The sequence below is a fragment of the Cherax quadricarinatus genome, chromosome 16 (assembly GCF_038502225.1).
Source record: "Cherax quadricarinatus isolate ZL_2023a chromosome 16, ASM3850222v1, whole genome shotgun sequence".
NCBI lineage: Eukaryota > Metazoa > Arthropoda > Malacostraca > Decapoda > Parastacidae > Cherax > Cherax quadricarinatus.
Genome location: NC_091307.1, coordinates 12947692 through 12969872, shown reverse-complemented (window position 1 = coordinate 12969872; position 22181 = coordinate 12947692). Strand labels below are relative to the sequence as shown.

Genomic DNA, 22181 nt, shown 5'->3' with positions numbered 1-22181 from the left:
ATATATAATGTGTATGTATGTGTGTGTGCGTGCGTGTGTGTGCGTGCGTGTGTGTGCGTGCGTGTGTGTGCGTGCGTGTGTGTGCGTGCGTGTGTGCGTGTGTGTGTGTGCGTGTGCGTGTGCGTGTGCGTGTGTGTTAGTTACCATTTCGTCCTAGGCACATGTCGATTAGACACTAGGCCGTGTGTGTCAATGTGTATGTGTGTGTGTGTGTGTGTATGTGTGTGTGTGTGTATGTGTGTGTGTGTGTGTGTGTGTGTGTGTGTGTGTGTGTGTGTGTGTGTGTGTGTGTGTGTGTGTGTGTGTGTGTGTGTGTGCTTGTGTTAAAACTATGTATGGTTCCTGCCTCCACTACTTCACTTGCTAGGCTATTCCACTTGCTGACAACTCTATGACTGAAGAAATACTCCCTAACGTCCCTGTGACTCGTCTGAGTCTTCAGCTTCCAGTTGTGACCCCTTGTTTCTGTGTCCCCTCTCTGGAACATCCTATGTCTGTCCACTTTGTCTATTCCCCACAGTATCTTGTATGTCGTTATCATGTCTCCCCTGACCCTTCTGTCCTCCAATGTCGTCAGTCCGATTTCCCTCAACCTTTCCTCGTACGACATTCCCCTGAGCTCTGGGACTAGCTTTGTTGCAAAACCTTTGTACTTTCTCTAACTTCTTGACGTGCTTGACCAGGTGTGGGTTCCAGACTGGTGCTGCATACTCCAGTATGGGCCTAACATACACAGTGTACAGTGTCTTGAACGATTCCTTATTGGTATCGGAACGCTATTCTCAGGTTTGCCAGGCACTCGTATGCTGCAGCAGTTATTTGGTTGATGTGTGCCTCCGGTGACGTGCTCGGTGTTATGGTCACCCCAAGGTCTTTTTCTCTGAGTGAGGTCTATAGTCTTTGTCCACCTAGCCTGTACTCTGTCTGCGGTCTTCTTTGCCCCTCCCCAATCTTCATGACTTTGCATTTGGCAGGGTTGAATTCGAGAAGCCAGTTTCTGGACCACATGTCCAGCCTGTCCAGGTCTCTTTGCAGTCCTGCCTCATCCTCATCCGATTTAATTCTTCTCATCAACTTCACATCATCTGCGAATAGGGACACTTCAGAGTCTATTCCTTCCATCATGTCGTTCGCATATATCAAAAATAGCACTGGTCCTAGAACTGACCCCTGTGGGACCCCACTCGTCACAGGCGCCCACTGTGATACCTCTTCACCTACCATGACTCGTTGTTGCCTCCCTGTCAGGTATTCCCTGATCTATTGCAGTGCCCTCCCTGTTATATGCGCCTGATCCTCCAGCTTCTGCACAAATCTCTTGTGGGGAACTGTGTCAAAGGCCTTCCTGCAGTCTAGGAAAATGCAATCAACCCACCCCTCTCTCTCGTGTCTTACTTCTGTTACCTTGTCATAAAACTCCAGAAGGTTTGTGACACAGGATTTGCCTTCCATGAACCCATGCTGGTTTTCGTTTACAATCTTGCTCCGTTCCAGGTGTTCCACCACTCTACTCCTGATAATCTTCTCCGTGACTTTGCACACAATACATGTTAGAGACACAGGTCTGTAGTTTAGTGTCTCATTTCTGTTTCCTTTCTTAAATATGGGGAATACATTTGGTGTCTTCCATTTCTCAGGTAGTTGCCCAGTTTCAAGGGATGTGTTGAAGATTGTGGTTAGGGGCATGCACAGTATCTCTGCTCCTTCTCTAAGGACCCATGGGGAGATGTTGTCCGGTCCCATCGCCTTTGAGGTATCAAGGTTACTTAGCAGATTCTGCACCTCCTCCTCGGTTGTTCTTATGTCATCCAACACTTGTTGGTATATTCCCTCTTGATGTTTCCTTCTGTGCTGTCTTCCCAGAGCCCTTCCTGTCTCTACTGTAATAACTTCCTTAAATCTCCTGTTTAGCTCCTCACATACCTCCTGATCATTTCTTGTGAGTTCTCCACCTTCTGTCCTCAGTCTGATCACCTGGTCTTTGACTGTTGTCTTCCTCCTGATGTGGCTATACAACAGTTTTGGGTCCGTCTTGATTTTTGATGCTGTGTCATTTTCATACTGTCGCTGGGCCTCCCTCCTTACCTCTGCATATACGTTCCTGGCTCTGCGACTGATCTCCCTATTTTCATGTGTTCTCTGCCTTCTGTACTTTTTCCATTCTCTATTGCACTTTGTTTTTGCCTCCTTACACCGTCGGGTAAACCAGGGGCTCTTTCTGGTCTTCCCATTGTTTCTGTTGTCCTTGGGAATAAACCTTTCCACTGCCTCCTTGCATTTTGTTGTTACATATTCCATCATTTCGTTTACTGGCTTTCCTGCCAGTTCTCTGTCCCATGGAACCTCCTGCAGGAAGTTCCTCAACCCTATGTAGTCCCCTCTTTTATAGTCAAGCTTTTCCCATTCAACTCCTGTTACTCTCTCCACTTGCAACTCTACTATGTATTCAAAGCACAGAACCACGTGGTCACTAGCTCCTAGGGGACTCTCATATGTGATGTCCTCAATGTCTGAACTGCCCAGGGTGAACACAAGGTCCAATCTTGCTGGTTCATCCTCCCCTCTCACTCTGGTAGTGTCCTTAACATGTTAGTGCATGAGGTTTTCCAGCACCACATCCAACATCTTGGCTCTCCATGTTTTGGGACCCCCATGTGGCTCCAGGTTTTCCTAGTCAATCTCCCTGTGGTTGAAATCCCCCATAACCAGCAACTTTGCTCTGCTGGAGTGAGCTCTTCTTGCCACCTCAGCAAGTGTGTCCACCATTGATCTGTTGCTCTCTTCATATTCCTCTCTTGGCCTCCTGCAGGTCTGTGGTGGATTATACATCACTGCAATGACCACCTTGTGCTCCCCAGACTGAAGTGTACCTACTATGTAGACCCTTTCTCCTGTCTCATCTATACCTCCCATTTTCTCGAATTTCCATCTGTTTTTTACGAGCAGAGCAACCCCTCCTCCCCCTCTGCCCCTTCTATCTTTCCTCATGATCTGGTATCCTGGTGGGAAGATTGCATCTGTTATTGTCTCCGTGAGTGTTGTTTCTGTAACTGCTATGATCTCTGGGGACTTCTCATTGATTCTTTCTTGCCATTCCTCATGTTTATTCGTTAATCCATCCGCATTTGTGTACCAAACCTTCAACTTCTGTTCTAATACTGTAACTGTGGTCCTGGGGGAATACTGGGGTTGGGAGAGCAGGAGCCCTGGTGGGGGCCTGTGGGGGGTTGCAGCAGAGGTGGAGGAAGAGCTCCCATAGGGGGTTGCTGTCGGGGTAGGGTTTGTGGTGCGGGGGGTGGGAACAGACGGATCGGTGTGTGATGGTTTGGATTGTTCAGTTGCCTTGGGGGTGTCGTGGCTGGAGTAATTCTGCAGGTGTTTCTGGGGGGTGTGCTTGTCCTTCCACCTGTTCCTGGGTTATTCTGCTCTCCTTTTTCAATTCCTCCCATTCCTCCTTTCGTTTTTGCACTCTCACTTTCAGTATCATCCTTTCCTCCTGTGTTCTGTCTCGATCGAGGTACACACTCATGAACTCCTGTTTGCCTCTCAGCCGTGGTTTCTCCTGCAGGATCATGGTTTGGGTTGATTCTGCCTTGAAAATTACTTTGAGAGGCCGATTCTTTTTCTTTGTGAACCACCCGATTCTCCGAAAATTTGCCACCTGGATCATGTCTCCCTCACCTGTCACCTTCATGATACCTTCAATCGCTTTTTTCTCCTCCTGTTTTCTTTCATCATAAGTTTTCCCTTTAGCTTCGTCTAGTCCATAGACAAAAACTGATCTCTCCCTTTCCACCTCCCACTGTGACTCCCATTGCATCCTCTGAAGTGTTTTAGTTCATTCCCATGGAGTGTTCCTTCCTTCAGTCCCTTCCCTAGCTGTGGCCCCTATGCTCATTGGTTTGTCCTTCCTGTTCACCTGTTCCTGGCCCCCACAAGTGTCTGGTAAGGTCCCTGCACATGTCCTAGTTCCTTCAATTTCTTCCAACCTCTCATTCTGTCCTAGTGTGCTCCCTGTCTTTGTTTTGGCCCCATGTGGGTTTGACAGGACCTCTGCATACAGTTTAGCTTCCATGCTCCCTTCAGACCCGTTGTCTGTGTCTGATGTAGACATTGCTGATGCTACTTCTGTAATATCTTTGTCTCTAGGCTGTTTCAGATGTCTCAGCTCCTCTTCTAATCTCTGTATCTTGGTTTCTGCTACTGTGGCATGTTGCTTCCACCTTCTGCATTCTGCTGCTAACCTCTCCTCCATCTTCCTTGCAAGCACATCTAGCCTCCTTCCCCAGTCTTCCTCCCTTTTTTTGAGCTCTGCCTCCCAGTCCTCCCTCCCAGATTCGTTCTTCTGGCCCCTTGTTCTCATCCTAGTTCTAGGTTGCCCCATTGCTCCACAGAAGGAAGGGGGAGAGATGGTTAGGGGGAGGGGAATAGATGGTTAAGGGGAGTGGGGATAGATGGTTATGGGGAGGGGGAGGATGGTTATTGGAGGGGGAGAGGTAGTTGGGGTACGGAGTTATATGGTTTGGGGGAGGGGTTAGATGGTTTGGGGGAGGGGTAGGTGGCTAGGGGGAGGGAGAGAGGTGGTTAGGGGAAGGGGGAGTAGGTGTTTGTGTCAAGTGTGTGTGTGTATGTGTATGTGTGCTTGTGTATGTGTGTGTGCATGTGTGGGAGAGGGATGGAATTAAGGGGGGGAGGGGGAGAGAAGGATGAGTGACCCTTAGAAGCAGGGGAGGTGTGTGTGTGTGTGATGGGATTAGAAGGGGAGGGAGGGGAAAGAAGGCTGAGGGTAGAGTGACCGCTTGATAATGGGGTCCTTGTGGGTGTGTGTGTGTACTCACCTAATTGTGGTTGCAGGGGTCGAGACTCAGCTCCTGGCCCCGCCTCTTCACTGATCGCTACTAGGTCCTCTCCCTCTCTGCTTCCTGAGCTTTGTCACACCTCTTCTTAAAACTATGTATGGTTCCTGCCTCCACTACTTCACTTGCTAGACTATTCCACTTCCTGACGACTCTATGGCTGAAGAAATATTTCCTAACGTCCCTGTGACTCGTCTGAGTCTTCAGCTTCCAGTTGTGACCCCTTGTTTCTGTATCCCCTCTCTGGAACATCCTATCTCTGTCCACCTTGTCTGTTCCCCACAGTATCTTGTATGTCGTTATCATGTCTCCTCTGACCCTTCTGTCCTCCAGTGTCGTCAGTCCGATTTCCCTCAATCTTTCCTCGTACGACATTCCCCTGAGCTCTGGGACTAGCCTTGTTGCAAACCTTTGTACTTTCTCTTAACTTCTTGACGTGCTTGACCAGGTGTGGGTTCCAGACTGGTGCTGCATACTCCAGTATGGGCCTAACATACACAGTGTACAGTGTCTTGAACGATTCCTTATTAAGGTATCGGAACGCTATTGTCAGGTTCGCCAGGCGCCCGTATGCTGCAGCAGTTATTTGGTTGATGTGTGCCTCCGGTGACGTGCTCGGTGTTATGGTCACCCCAAGGTCTTTCTCCCTGAGTGAGGTCTGTAGTCTTTGTCCACCTAGCCTATACTCTGTCTGCAGTCTTCTTTGCCCCTCCCCAATCTTCATGACTTTGCATTTGACAGGGTTGAAGTCGAGAAGCCCGTTTTCTGGACCTCATGTCCAGCCTGTCCAGGTCTCTTTGCAGTCCTGCCTCATCCTCATCCGATTTAATTCTTCTCATCAACTTCACATCATCTGCGAATAGGGACACTTCAGAGTCTATTCCTTCCATCATGTCGTTCGCATATATCAAAAATAGCACTGGTCCTAGAACTGACCCCTGTGGGACCCCGCTCGTCACAGGCGCCCACTGCGATTCCTCTTCACGTACCATGACTCGTTGTTGCCTCCCTGTCAGGTATTACCTGATCCATTGCAGTGCCCTCCCTGTTATATGCGCCTGATCCTCCAGTGTGTGTGTGTGTGTGTGTGTGTATGTGTGTGTGTGTGTGTGTGTGTGTGTGTGTGTGTGTGTGTGTGTGTGTGTGTGTGTGTGTGTGTGTGTGTGCGTGTGTGTGTGTGTGTGTGTGTGTTTGTGTGTGTGTGTGTGTGCGTGTGTGTGTGTGTGTGTTATCGCCTAGTGCAGGTGTGTGTGTATATGTGTGTGTTCATGTGTATGGGGGAGGTGTGAGGGGGAGATACTGCTAATACATACCAGTAATTCTGAGTTATAAAAAGCGGAAATTGCTACTATGATCTAAAACTTCTGTGAGTGTCTACCCTTGTGTGTGTGTTTGTGTGTGTGTGTGTATGTGTATGTGCGTGTGTGTGTGCGTGTGTGTGTGTGTGTGCCTGTGTGTGCGTGTGTGTGTGTGCGTGTGTGTGTGTGTGTGTATGTGTGTGTGTACTCACCTAATTGTACTCACATAATTGTGGTTGCAGGGGTCGAGACTCAGCTCCTGGCCCCGCCTCTTCACTGATCGCTACTAGGTCCTCTCTCTCTCTCTCTGCTTCCTGAGCTTTATCATACCTCTTCTTAAAACTATGTATAGTTCCTGCCCCCACTACTTCACTTGCTAGGCTATTCCACTTCCTGACGACTCTATGACTGAAGAAATACTTCCTAACGTCCCTGTGACTCGTCTGAGTCTTCAGCTTCCAGTTGTGACCCCTTGTTCCTGTGTCCCCTCTCTGGAACATCCTATCTCTGTCCACCTTGTATATTCCCCGCAGTATCTTGTATGTCGTTATCATGTCTCCCCTGACCCTTCTGTCCTCCAGTGTCGTCAGTTCGAGTTCCCTCAACCTTTCCTCGTGTGTGTGTGTGTGTGTGTGTGTGTGTGTGTGTGTGTGTGTGTGTGTGTGTGTGTGTGTGTGTGTGTGTGCGTGTGTGTGTGTAAATGGAAAGAATGAGTGAGAAGATAGTGGGGAGCGTGGCAGTGTAAGGGTGTCTGGCCACAGGAGACTAAGATGGACAACTCCTCCATTAGAGTGAAGTGGGCGACCTCCCAGAAGGGAATCAAGGAAGCAGAGAAAGGTCTTTAGGGCCAGGTAGGTTTTCTGCTTTGTTGGATGGATTGACAAGGGTCTGCTGAGGTAAAAAGTTATCTACAGGTTTAGGAGTCTGCAGGGCTCGTGGTCCGCCCTAAAGAGCTGCGTCTACTGGAGAAAAGAAACAGGCTAGAGAAAAAGCTTTTATTGGGGCAATCTTCGGCTCTCTGTAGAGCTTTATCAAGTCTGAGCGAAACGTAATCCAAATAAATACTTGTTCTGCAACCTTCATTACTGTTGATACTACGCCATTTGTATCTGATCTGCTCTTTGTTTTTGTAGAATAATAATAATAATAATAATAATAATAATAATAATAATAATAATAATAATAATATGCTTTAGTAAGGTTGAGTAGGTGTTCAAGGTCATGTGTTGACAGAGTCCTGAGAGCCAGTTAGAAGGGACTAGTGAGACCTACCAATTAGGTAATTGAAGCCCCAGTGTTCATAATTCAAGAGGAGTGGGTCTTTAGGAGTTCATGACTCTTGTGAAGAGGATCTTCAAAGGCCTCTTAGGGCTGGTATCAGGTATCTGCTCTAGAGGGTTCAAGCAGGTCTTATATACGAGAGTGCTAAGAGGAGGCAAAGTTGTGGGATCATAAGTTGTGTTTGTGGGTGTGGAGCTCCAACGCGTGGGTCTGCTGGATGCAAATAGGGTAATGCAAAGAATAGCGAAGACAGGTTACGTTGCATAAAAGGCTTTTATTGGTACGACGTTTCCTTCTGACTTCATAAAATTCTGTAAGAAACTCAGCCCCAGTGAAGGCCTCTTCTGCATAAATTTTTTTATATGGACAGTTTCTGAACACTTAGCTGATGTAATCTGTTTATGAAACTGAACTGTTTTAGCCTCCTTTATCTTGCCAGTGTGTATAGTGAAGTTTTAGTCGTCATATTGTTATGAACCTGTGAAGTGTTCTAGCCATAGTGTTATATTGTTATGAACCTGTGTGGCATGCAAAGAGTACGTAACCTTTATTCGGCGCATGTACACACCCTCATTTACAGGCTATCTCCCCCAACCAGCGAACCAGGGGACTGAGGGTTGACGATGGGGCCCCGTCGTTCAACCAGTACCCAGGTTCCAGCCAATGAGAAGATGGTTTTGGCAATCGCAGAGGTTATGTGGGTACCACTCTCCTGTCTGTCCTTGTCATTCCCATTCTAGAGCTGGTTGAAGCACGGTCTGCTCTCTAGTGGCTTCTATTCTGCCTTGCTTACCGTAGAGTGCACTAATACCTATTGCTGTACATAGTGTATATAGTGTACATACTTCTGTTCTAAATTGGTGAAGGATAATATGTCAAAAGTTTTCTGCTGTGTTTATTTGCTCCCTTTACACCCAGGATAACAGGCCATTTGGACTCCTGGGTTGTAATAACCTGTGAAGTGTTTTAGCCATAGTGTTATATTGTTATGAACCTGTGAAGTGTTCTAGCCTTTATTCCACATCTGATGTGTGGAATAAAGATATCTCGACTGCTGGGGGCGTTAGCAGTCCAATACAGAGAGCGGAAGAATTACAGAATATATATTGTAAACTGGTGAGGTAAAGTGGGGGGGGGGGGTCAGGTGCGGTGAGGTCAAGTGTTAGTACCTGAGTCACCTGTTAGTGCATCACCTGGTAGGCTTCTAGAAGTGTACTTTTAAGTGATGTACTCGAGATGTCCTTGGTCGTCATGTTCAATACAGTGACTTAATCCTCTGTCGAAGGTGTATTGTGTATTTTTTTCTGTTTTCAGTGTTCGATTGATAAAGCCCTCCCCCAGTGAGCGAAACGTTTCCTGATAATTAAAAAAAATATTGCTTACGTCTTTATTCTAAATTTTGTCGTGTGTGTGTATGTATGTGTGTGTGTGTGTGTGTGTGTGTGTGTGTGTGTGTGTGTGTGTGTGTGTGTGTGTATCTTGTGAGTGTTAGCTCATAAGAGCGTATTTACCTTTTATTAACTAGACCGATATTGACATTATAGATCAAAACTCTTTGTAAATGTTACCATTTCCTTCCCTTGCCCTGGTCAACTTTCCACGATGTCCTCGAGTATTTTGTACGCCGTGACCATGTCTCCTCTTGTTCTCCTAGCGTTGTGCAGCCTTTCTGCAATGCTGCTGTTTCTTTTTCTTATTTCATATCTAATTTGGACAACTTTAGACAAATACGTGAGTTGGAATTAGTAGATGCGAGTGAGACGTGAATATAATCTGTACAGGAAGTATTGTATGTTACCAAGACTTGATAAAACTTGGTGTCCATGTCTGGTATTCAGACCAACTGTCATCTACTTATAAAAATTTATGTAACGCTCGTGTGTAATTTCCTTACATATATACGACCTACCTAGCATGGACCACTTCTGCTACCAGTCTAGCATCGAACTTTTGTACTTTTTAAAGCTCCTTTTTCTTTACTAGGCGCAGGCTCCACGCTGGTGCCTCGTATTCAGGCATTCACCTTACATTTGGTTCGCAACGCCGTTCTCACATTTGCCAATCTGGCGTACATCACCGATGCTTTTCAGTTAATGTGCTGCGGCAGGCAGATTGGTCATTTCGTCTGAGTAATTGGTCATTTTCGGCCGAGAATATAATATTCGTCTTTCTCGTCTGGGAGTTGTTCATCCTCCATGGAGTATGCATTTCTCTGGATTCAGGGTTGGGGGCTGCACAATTAAGCTCGTACCTTGTACTTGTGTATGTCGATTACAAGGAAGGGAGGGAGGGAAAGGCACCCGAATAGCACACACCAGCGGATCAATGAAAGCAACTCACAACTTTATACATCACAGACTGGTGTTGTGCACTGGTATAATACACAAATAACTCGCACATAGAGAGAGAGAAGCTTACGATGATGTTTCAGTCCGACTTGGACCGTTTACAAAGTCATAATGTGACTTTTTAAACTTTGTCCCAGTTACGGTATTATGCCTTTTTTTAGTACACTGGTACAGTTGCTCTAACAGCTCCTGTTATTCGCCCAGGTGTATAAATTATTAAAAACTGAAATCATCATTAGTAGTATAACTCGATGCCTCGTAATGACAGGCGGTAGTGATACTTGTTGTATTGTGGATAACATCTCTTCCCGTCCCGTGACCTGACTGAGGTAATGAATTACTGGCACTCCTGCCTGACTAGTCTTACTGGCTTAATCTTTCTTATTCTTGTATTTGTTCCACTTGTAGTACATATATGGTATACAAAACCTGCAAGATGAAGAATTAGACCAGCGGTTCTTAATCTGAGGGTTGTGACCCCCTGGGGGGGGGGTCGTTTGGGGTTTCTCGGGGGTCACAAAGGGGTTCGGGAGAATGGAATTTATTCTCATATAATTGAATTAGCTAGTTGGGCTTTTACCAGTTTGGTGAGTGGTAACATTGATCACACGTGCGGTGGTCTGCTACAGTAAACACATCAACCACAACCAGTCACTCAGTTAGTACATAGCTACGGTGGCGATGTCCATATGTCCCTCTTGCTCCGTGATTCCCAAGGCGGTTTTCTGTCTGCACTATGTCTGCCAAGAAGCCTTCCTCAAGATGCATTTCACAAACATCATTCAGAACTCTGTGGATCAAGCCGCAGTGTGTCGTTTGCACCAAAGTTTTGAGTCATGAGAGTATGAAGCCAAGCAAACTGATGGTCCATTTTGAGTCTTGCCGCAGCCATCTAGTGGACAAAAGCTTGGAGTTTTTCAAGTTAAAAAAAAGCTTCTATGAAGGCCAGTCGTATCGATTCCACTGGTCACTTCGCTCGTCAGACTGAAGCAGCGTTGGAGGCTTCATACAGAATTGCTCTAAAAATCGTGCAGACCAAGAAGCCTCATACCATTGATGAAGACATGATTAAGCTTTACATTCTGGAAGCAACGAAGGTGGTTCTTGGAGAACAGCAGGCAAACAAGTTGAGGGTAATTTCCCTTTCGAATGATACAGTCAGAAGTCGGATCTCGGACGTGAGTGAGGATATTCTGCTGCAGGTAGTGTCAGCTGTGAAGAGTAGTCCAGTGTATTCATTGCAACTGGACGTGTCAACGGATGTTGCTTCATGTTTCTAACTTCTTGTTTATATTCGTGACCTAGACAGGGAAGTTATAGAGGAGTACTTGTTCTCTGAACCATTGGCCACAGCCACTTGTGGAGAAGATATCTTTAAAAACCTTAAACACGAGCTAGGCTGTGAAGCACTTGTCGGAGTGTGTACAGATGGGGCTCCTGTGACCGGTTGCAAATCCGGCTTCAAAGTCTTTGTGAAGAACGTCGCTCTACATGTCTACTTCACTCGGCATGCTTTGGCGATGAAGACTCTCCCACCTGGACTTCAAGAAGTGCTCACAGGCGTTGTAAATATTGTGAACCATATCCGAGGGAGCGCAACGACTCCGAGGATTTTTAAAGTGCTTTGTGAAGAAATGGGTGCCGACTTTTCTGATTTCTTATTTCACACATAGGTACGTTGGCTCTCAAGTGGCAGGATTCTAAATCGCGTGCTACAACTTTGAGAAGAAATAACAATGCTGTTGAAACGAGGTCATACGGCGAAGGGAATTCTTCTTCATGAAAAGATGCAGGATGACTCTTTTGTAACAAAGGTTACCTACTTGGCAGATTTCTTCTCTGAAGTGAATTCCCTGAATATTTCACTCCAAGGAAACCTTTCAATGCTGCACACAGCTTGTGACAAAGTGAGGGCATTCAAGTGTAAGATTTAACTTTACCTGAAAAGAGTTGAGGACAGTGACACAACGTTCTTCACTCAGATGACGACTCTCCTGGATTCTATGCTTGACGCTGAATGCTGTTTCCATGAGATCTCAACTCATTTTTTGGCAGTGAATGATGTTGGTGAGGGGCTCTTGATTTAGGGAATTGGATCTGTGCTCCAGTTCCCCGAATTAAGCCTGAATGCCTTCCACATCCCCCCCCCCAGGCGCTGTATAATCCTCCGGGTTTAGCGCTTCCCCCTTGATTATAATAATAATAATAATAATAATGGCAGTGAATGACGCCATCGAAAGTTACTTTCCAGGACTGGACGACCGCTGTACTGATGCATGGATCTACAGACCCTTTTCAGTCAAGGATAATGCCATCAGTGATACTGATTTTGCTGCTAAGATAGAATTTCTTCAAATTCGTGAGGATTCTCAGCTGAAACTCGACTTGACTGAACAAGAGCTCCCTAAATTTTGGGCAAAAGTGCAGGACGACTGTCCCATTCTTTCGATGCGTGCACTGACCATGCTGATCCAGTCCCCGTCAACCTATCGCTGCGAGGTTGGATTCTCAATAATGGTAACACTGAAAACGAAGGCACGCAATAGGCTTGTGATCGATGCTGACATGAGGTGTTGCCTGTCGAGTACTGCTCCTCGCTTTGATAGACTTATGGCTTATGGCTGCAAAACAATTTCAACCCTCCCACTGAGTGAATGAAAAGTAGGTTTTATTTGAGGTTCAATAGTTCTGTGGAATTTGCACTGTTCTGGCATTTGTAGAGGCTATGTGGAATTTTTCAGGGTTTTTGTTCTTTTACTGTTTCAGTAAACCATAGTCTTCCTGTCGTTTTGTTTTATCTTACCTTTTTACAAGGTTCACCATTTCAAAGTTTATTATAGGGGTCATGGTAATATCCTGAAGAGTCTAGGGGGGTCATAGGACGAAAAAGGTTAAGAACCACTGAATTAGACACATGTTCAACATCTGGGTATCGTTATTGTAGACGCTTCGCCATCCAATAGCTTTATCAACACAAATTCAAGTACGCAATGGGAAGACAGTAGATGTATATACAAAAGATGAGGTAATCAGTCCCTCAACTGAGGGATTGTTGGAAACTGTCACCAGTATGAGCTTCAGTGATGCTGCCTTACAGTTTGCTCCACTCGCTTCCTAATTTGATGGGGGCAGTGAAGAGCTTTTCATCCAAGGAATTGGAGCCACTCTTCCCCTTCCTCAGACTAAACCTGATTACCTTCCATTCTCCAGACACTCTGAGATACCTACGGATCAAGTGTTACCACATGAATATTATATTAATAATCCCGTGTTTTGCTAGACTAAAGCTTCGTTACATGCTCTCTGAGTATGAATTTACCCAACTTGAATCCACTTTTACGAGTTCTTTCTAGGTTACATGTTCCCTGGGGTCTTAATAATGTCCACTTCATTCCATTTTCCATTTGTTCACTTCTGTTATATCCCTCTCCTTCATCCTACGCCTTTCCAGAGAGTGCAAGTGCGTTGCTGTCAATATATTTTCTTGGAAAATGTTCTCGTTATAGGGGATTCACGTTGTTATTATTCTGGTTTCCAGAGAATATTCTCTGATATGGAGATAACAACGACACCAAATAATCTAATTTCTTTCGCAACGTCGAATTTCCAGGCTAAGAGACATTATCCTGTCTCAGGTCAGTCCCTAGCCCAGCCCTGTCTCAGGTCAGTCCCTAGCTCAGCCCTGTCTCAGGTCAGTCCCTAGCTCAGCCATATCTAAGGTATGTTGTCATCCACGATAGTCGATTAACACCTGTTACTTGGTGAACATGAGAAACTTTGTTAGGAAACGTGATTCACGTTTTCACTCGCCCCAGGATTGAACCCAAGTTTTTAAGTTGTGAACTGAGGGTTATACTGTTGAAGTACTAGTCGATGTTTTAACAGTGATGTATTGAGTTGGGGTAACCTTGGAATACCTAATGGCAAGTATGCCAAGACTTACCTGATGGCGCGGGTATAGGCCAAGACTCACCTGATGGCGCTGGTGTAGGCCAAGACTCACCTGATGGCGCGGGTGTAGGCCAAGACTCACCTGATGGCGCGGGTATAGGCCAAGACTCACCTGATGGCGCGGGTGTAGGCCAAGACTCACCTAATGGCGCGGGTGTAGTGAAGCTTGGCGAGGTCTGGGTGACCGAGGTCCTTTTGAAGGTTAGCGAAGTTGTAGTGCATCTTGGCGTTGTGTGGTAGAGTCTTGAGTCCCGCCCTGCGGGTGCATCAGATGTCAGCAGGCGCACCAGGCATAAGCAGGTCCACCAGGTGTCAGCAGCAGGTGTCACCAACAAATGTAGACAGCAGGAAAAGAGACGAGGAAGAATGTGTAGCTGGACAAACATGAAACAGTATTCAAGTATTCAGATACGAGACAGATGTAAAAAGAAAGCAACTAGAATATGTAATGGCATGAGATACTAGCATAATGTGAAGAGACACAAAGGAAGTGATATGGAATACTTTATTATCAAACATTGCAGTAAAAATGGATTTTCATACAACGACAACGTGGATGTTTTTCCTCAAGTCTGCAATCCCTCCGCAACGAACTTCCTACGAGACTGTAAAGAATAAAAGAGCACAATACCGTGCCTGGAACAATATACAACCCGCACATAGGATAAAGAAACTTATATCGACCTTAATTTTTCCTATGTGCGGGTTATTTGCTTACAAGACTGTCTTCAAGAAATGGTTTTACCTAAATCTACACCACCTCATTATCCCAGCCTCTGACCTCATTTCTCTGACCTACCTTGAAGAAAGTGCTGACGACCTCAACACACACCCGGAGGGAACACGAACAAACGTAACGCTAAAATTATACGAAGGAGAATCCCCAATACCACATTCAACAAAAGCTTAGACTTACAAGGAAACTTCTCTCCGTGAACAGTAACTGGAAATATCTAGGAAGATCCGACCTTCCATCTCGTACTTTATCCAACATGGAAATCAAAACCCTCAGCTTAGGGCTCACGTTCTCTACAGTCATACCTGACTCACAACACTGCATTACCGAAAGCTGCGGATACAACGACATGGAGTTCCAGAAAGGCTATTTCCAGGACCTCTGAGTTTCATGCCACTGGTGTACATTATTAACTCTGGACTTTAAATATTTCTTAGTGTTTGAGGCACATGTTAACCTCTAATTCCTCTCCGTTACATCAGTGTCATCAGAGCGTTAATAAAAGACACTAATATCATCACTATAGCCAACGAAGGTAGCGTCTTCATCAAAAACACCAGCAACTACCAGTTCAAAATGCTACCATTGAACTTATCACGACTACTAAGGTGCACACCCTCACTGAAGCTTTCTTCCACAAGGCATCACATATCTTAAAGAACTATTCAAGGAAAGAAACCTCTTCATACTTTCTCCAGGAACTTCAGACCAGCTCAATCTCCTCTAGTGCAAGCAGCGTCCCTTACAAACTAGCTCAACACCTGTCGAAGCTCTTGAGCACCATCAGTCCCCCACATCTCAAATATTCTGTAGACCTGACCCACATCCAAAACATCAACCCTAGTAAAAACCCCAGCCTGGACGTGACTTCTCACTTCACCGAGGTATCCATCCCCTGAAGCAGAACATTGATGCCTCTCTCAGACTACCTGTTCCTCCCCGCAGCTTCATAGACATCGTTGAACTCAGTGTCAGTTTCACGTGGTGTCCTGGAGAACCTCTATATAGAACACCTTAAAACTAAGCATCTTTCCTCCATCATCCCATGTTGTTGTTGGTTTCACAGCATGGGGAACATATTCATCATTACTCCTAGAAGTTTTGACATTTCTACCCTCCATTCCATACTTAGTCAAGGCGAATTTTCCATTTTGTTTACATTCGAGGACCTAACTAATGACACTCTCCGTCTAGTTGATGCTTTGCTTTGCAAGTTTCGCGGCAAACTTTGTTTCAAAGTCTATCGGAAACCCACCAACACGATCTCTGATTTCACTCACACCGAAATATCAACACTAAACGTTGTGTTGTCGTAGTTTTTTTTTTTCCTAAACGCTCTCTGTATTTGCGGTATTGAATTCCTTGCTCGAGCAGATGTTCACTAAACTACCCTCGACGTTTCATCAAGAACTGCAGACGACGTAGTCAAAAAATTATTAACTCATTCATAACTGACACCACCATAAAGAGGTATATAGTCCTTCCCAATATCTCGATTGCCTGTCGTATTTCCAAGATCCTCATCTGTAAATTCGGTGTAGCCAGCGTTGCTTTTAACTTCAAAGACAGACAGAAACAAAACCAACATAAGTATTACTGCAATAACTGTTACAAAATCAGCGTAGGCGAATCATCCAGATAGCTCCATAAACACATTTCAGAACACCAGTAGGCCAGCAGAATGGACAATCTTAGCGTCTAAATCCTGCTCTGTAATTTCCAAAAGCTCTTGATTAACTGAAATGATACCTTGATTGTTGTCGAAGAAAATGACACCCAGAAAAGTATCTCCAAAAATCTCAGCGAAATCAACAGTTTCTACAACCTAGCTGAACCTTTTGTCTGAAAATTATTTGGAGATTCGGAGATCAACGCGCCCTGAGGAGCAGCCCGCTTGCTCTTCACCTCGCCACAACTCCATGTTATGCTTTTTCTTAACACAGTTTTTCTGCTTTTGACTTGACAAGGCCTATTGTGTGGGCGAAACGTCATTAATAAAGGATTCCATATAACTTAATTTGTGTCCGTTTCCCAAGAAAGAAACTTATAGGAAAGGACAAACTTTTGGAAATGGAGATATTTGTTGCAGACAGACACTAGTTGAAGAAACTTTAAAATTGAGAGAGAGAGAGAGACAGACAGACAGACAGAGCAGTATATAATGATTTAATAATGTGTAACTTGCAGCAGTGATCATAGATTACGTATATAAATTATATTAATGACCTATTTTACGGGTACAGATAAGTCTACTCCACCTTTCACAGTAATATTACTGAAGATGTGATTACAGCAAGTGTTATGATACAAGCTTGTTCTGCTACATTGTATTTGTTTCTACACGGCTTGCTTCCTCACCTGAAGTTTTATTTTTCACCGCAGTGTGGCAAAAATAAATCTTGGAACAGTTATGGGAATGGTTTGTGGAACTCCACTAACCGACATTGAAGCGGTCTGATAGCCTTCTAAGGATAATTTCTCTAAAATGATGGCTAATTCTTCACGACAACAACAATGTTGGTAATGATTGTTGAGGCTGCTACAGATGGCAGCAAATTGGTATTGATGCAAGAAAATTGTTACAGATAAAAGCAAATTGGTATTGATACGGGGAAATTGTTACTGCTAGCAGCAAATCGGTGTTTAGAGCAAGCAAGCGATAGCGGCAGCAGCTTTTTGTAGTCAGTGTTGAATAACCAATAGGGTCTAGAGCTTTTTGTAACATTCAAAGTCACACAGACGTGTATGTTTACATACTCATGAACGTATGTACGAACGCATGGTGTTAAGTACTTACGGACGTATATTGATAATACTGTACGTTCCCCATTATAAATAAAGCCGATTATAAACTGCAGAACACTTACACCCACTTACTCCCACTCATCACTAACACATACACCCAGTTACTCCCACTCAGCACCAACACTTACATCCACTTACTCCCAGTCATCACTAATACCTACACCCCGTTATTCCCACTCAGCACCACTTACTCCCACTCATCACTAACACCCAGTCACTCCCACTCAGCACCAACACAACCAGATATTCTTCATGGTGGCCGCCTGATGTTTCTAAATCCCTACCAATCTCCCAAGAGTCAAAGTGAATCCACCACTAGCCACATATAGGACTTACATGAAGAGGGTCTCCCTGGAGTCCCAATCGCGGTTCCTCTGTAGAGTCCTACAGGAGAAGGCAACCAGCAGCAGCAGGAGGCAGGGGGCCCTTAGCCGCCCCGCCCGCGAGAGAGCCACGCCCATCAGCACAGCGTAGCCCAGACTGGGAGGGGAAGAAGACAAGAATTGATTAGTAAAGGTGTACTGGGAACTGGTATTACTCTGGTTGTCTCTCCTCTGCTCAACATTCCGTGTCTCCTCTGCTTAAGTTTCGTGTCTTTGTGTTTGAGAGTGCGCCTCTACTTCTGTCTGCTTTTTTGAAAGGTTTTGTGTCTTATGCCTGCTCTTTGAAAGGTTTCGTGTCTTCTGTTTGCTTTTTGAAAGGTTTCGTGTCTTCTGTCTGCTTTTTGATAAGTTATGTGTCTTCTGTCTGCTTTTTGATAAGTTATGTGTCTTCTGTCTGCTTTTTGATAAGTTATGTGTCTTCTGTCTGCTTTTTGAAAAGTTACTTGTATTTTTTCTGCTTTTGAAAAGTTATGTGTCTTGTTTCTGCTTCAAGATGTCTCGTCATCACTGGTACTGGAACATTCACTTAGGAAAGAAAGAGTTACACAGGTTAATAGTAGTAGTTATAGTAGTAGTAATGCTACTACTACTAGTAATAGTAGTAGTAATGCTACTACTACTACTACTACTACTAGTAATAGTAGTAGTAATGCTACTACTACTACTACTAGTAATAGTAGTAGTAATGCTACTACTACTAGTAATAGTAGTAGTAATGCTACTACTACTACTACTAGTAATAGTAGTAGTAATGCTACTACTACTAGTAATAGTAGTAGTAATGCTACTACTACTACTATTAATAGTAGAAGTTTCCTCTATAAATTGTGTAATTTGTGATTATTTTTCCAGTCACAGTATTATGGCTTTCATTCTTCGTTAAAATACATTTATTCCTTATAAAAAACATAAATACCCTGATACATTAGTGTTAGGTCATTTTAGGACCTAGTTCATAGGCTCGGTTAGGTAAGAATCGTCAGGAAGAATGACAAACGCCACCTCCTGATGCGTGTCTTAGTTTAAACTATTAAAACTACTCTCCCTACTTTGTGTTACCACTAGTGCTTCTGCTACTGCTTCTACCACCACCACCACCACCACCACCACCACTACTACTACTACTACTACCACCAGCCTTACCACTACTACTACTACTACTACCGCTACTGCTACTACTACACTGCTGCTGCTGCTGCTGCTGCTGCTGCTGCTGCTGCTGCTGCTGCTGCTGCTACTACTACTACTACTACTTCCACTACCAGCCTTACCACTCCTGTACTTCTTTTCCTTCCTCTCTTGGTCCTGTCTCTGTCCCCTTCGCCTATATATACTGGCTCCTCTCTTTTGTGTTAGTGTGCCTTTGTAAATGGTCGAAGCCGGACCGAAACGTCGTCGTAAGCTTCTCTCTCCTATTTGCGGGTTATTTGTGTTTTAGTCAAATGGTGCCCCTATATCCTCTTGCATCTACAGGACTGATGTATGGTACACAGTAAGATCTCAGATTCGGATGAAATATCAAAGTCAGTATCTTAAGTCTAGTGTCTAGCTGCAACATTTCCACTTCCATTTACGTCTTAATTCAGCGTCTCGCCAACAGATTTCCATGGTATACTTCCTGATAAAAGCTGCCATTATGCACGTTCTCTGTAATATTATTTATGTAGTCATTACTGATTTTTCAACACCTTTAGTGATCGAGGTTTGTGTTTGTCAGTCTCTTTAAACGTTTTAAGGCTTTCAGTCCCCCCTCTCTCTGTTTAAATGTTTAAGGCTCTCAACACTTGGCTTTAAACGTCGCATTTCGTTTAATACCTGTCATTAAACGTTTAATTGCTCTTAGCAAAAGTCTTTAAACATTTCATGGCTTTCAGCACGTGTCTTTAAACGTTTCGTGGCTTTCAACTTCTTTCTTTAAACGTTTCGTGGCCTTCAAAACCTGTCTTTAAACGTTTAAAGGCTCTCAGCACCTGTCTTTAAACATTTCAAGGCTCTCAGCACTTGCCCTTAAACGTTTCATGGCTTTCAGCACCTTTAAATATTCGACCAAATAAGCAGCATAGTCTTTAAACTGCCACTCAGTGAGCACCCAACGTTCACCCTTCGCCACATCCCTCGACGCTAACCCAGCGTCATACACCCACACCAGTGTATCCATGGTTGTACATCATCGTACGTCCATGGTTGTACATCATCCCATCGCATCGTACGTCAAAAAATATTTGCGTTTTTTATCGTCCCTATCCTTAAACGTTCGGTTCGTTAAATGTCCCTCATTCATGAACATTCAGAGCATTACATGTGCTTGCCTGTAAGCATTACTGGCCGTCGGTACCGTAAAACCTCGGGAGTCTCAACAATCTGGATGTGAGTTGACACCGCGTCTTCGCTCAAGCATTCGCTCACGTGTATACATTCTCTCGGGTGTAGACATACATATGATCACGTGTATACATACCTCTCACCCCCCGTACGCATATATACGCTCAATAAGATGCTACGATCGTTTTCCCTGGTTCCTCCTTTAAGATGCTGTGAAGGTAATTCCGACAGTGTGAGTGCGCGCGTCTGGGAAAGGTCAGGAAGCACTCACAACCTTTAAAGTTTAAGAATCTAAAAAGGTCACTGTTGAGAGATCCTCAAGACTGTCTGCTTTAAAGTTGAGATGCTTAGCATCTCTCTTTGTTGTCATCTCTTCAAGATGTTGATGCTGGTGAGGGGCTCTTATTGCAGGGAACTGGGGCTATCTTCCCCTTTCTAAAATCAAACCTGGTCCCTCCCCAATATCCCCCATTTGCCAGGCGTTGTATGGCACAAGATTAGCCATTCACGAATATAATAATAATAATAATAATAATATGTTTCATTCCACACTAGGCTGGTTGGTTCAGGGTTCCAGGCTGACTGGCTCAGGGTTCCAGGCTAGTTGGTTTATGTTTCCAGGCTAGTGAGTTGAAGGTTCCAGGCTGACTGGCTCAGGGCTCCAGGCTAGTTGGTTTATGTTTCCAGGCTAGTGAGTTGAAGGTTCCAGGCTGACTGGCTCAGGGCTCCAGGCTAGTTGGTTTATGTTTCCAGGCTAGTGAGTTGAAGGTTCCAGGCTGACCGGTAGAGGGTTCCAGGCTAGTTGGTTCAGGGTTCCAGGCTGACTAGTACAGGGTTCCAGGCTGACTGGTTCAATTTCCAAGCACGTAGCTCAGGGTTCCAGACTGGCTGGTACAGGGTTCCAGGCTGACTGTTTCAAGATTCCAGGCTGACTGGTACAGGGTTCCAGGCACTTAGCTCAGAGTTCCAAGTTGGCTAGTTCAGGGTTCCAGGCTGGTTGGTTCAGAGTTCCAGACTGACTGGTTCAGGGTTCCAGGCTAATTGGTTTGTTTCCAGGCTAGTAAGTTGAAGGTTCCAGGCTGACCGGTAGAGGGTTCCAGGCTAGTTGACTCAGGGTTCCAGGCTGACTAGTACAGAGTTCCAGGCTGACTGGTTCAGTTTCCAAGCACGTAGCTCAGGGTTCCACACTGGCTGGTACAGGGTTCCAGGCTGACTGTTTCAAGATTCCAGGCTGACTGGTACAGAGTTCCAGGCACTTAGCTCAGGGTTCCAAATTAGCTGGTTCAGGGTTCTAGGCTGGCTGGTTCAGGGTTCCAGGCTGACTGGTTCAAAGTTTCAGGCTGACTGGTACAGAGTTGCAGGCACCGAGCTCAGGGTTCCAAGCTGGCTGGTTCATGGTTCCAAGCTGGCTGGTTCAGGTTTCCAAGCTGGCTGGTTCAGGTTTCCAAGCTGGCTGGTTCAGGTTTCCAAGCTGGCTGGTTAAGGGCAGGTTTTCCTCGCCCACTGATTTACAGTCAACCACATTATCAGTCACATTATTTTCCCGAAGAAGAGTTACGTTCTCGTGATCCAGTTCCTTGGATCAAGAGCTCTTCACCAACATAAAGGCAGAACTTTCGTTCAGTTTAGGAAAGTTCTTGAGAAAGTTCTTTAGTTTATTTCCCCCCTCAAGTACGTACAATCGGGAGGGAGTACGTACATTTCGGAGTACGTACATCGCTACGGCGTACGTACATCGTAAGTACGTACATTGCGAAGAAGTACGTACATCGCAAGTACGTACATTGCGAGGAAGTACGTACATCGTGAGGAAGTGTGTACATCGTGAGAAACTACGTACATCGTGAGAAAGTACGTACATCGTGAGGGAGTACCCTGTATCGTGAGAAAGTACGTACATCATGAGGAAATACGTACATTGTGAGAAAGTAAGTACATCGTTAGGAAGTACGTACATCGTGAGAAAGTACGTACATCTTGAGGAAGTGCGTACATTTTGAGGGAGTACGTAGAACATAATGTTGGGAGTACACAGAACATCTTGTGGGAGTACATAGTACATCTAAACTATGGAGTTCCATTGAAGAGCTCTTGATTCAAAGAAGTGTAACTAACTTCTCCTTCCTCGGATTAAAATTGATCCCATATATCATTCCCCAAGAGTGACCCCTTCTCTGAGTGAAGAATATACAGATGTTACC

General features: G+C 44.9%; 1 protein-coding gene across 1 annotated transcript in view; it reads right to left on the bottom strand.

Moving 5' to 3' along the window:
• LOC128688792 (protein O-mannosyl-transferase TMTC1) overlaps positions 1-22181 on the bottom strand; it is a 669456-nt gene that overhangs the window by 35282 nt on the left and 611993 nt on the right. Inside the window, exons 10-11 of the mRNA XM_070085424.1 lie at positions 17612-17755; positions 13877-13990 (exon numbers count right to left, since the gene is read on the bottom strand). Coding sequence (XP_069941525.1) covers positions 13877-13990; positions 17612-17755 — 258 coding nt within the window. The remainder of the gene's footprint in view (positions 1-13876; positions 13991-17611; positions 17756-22181) is intronic.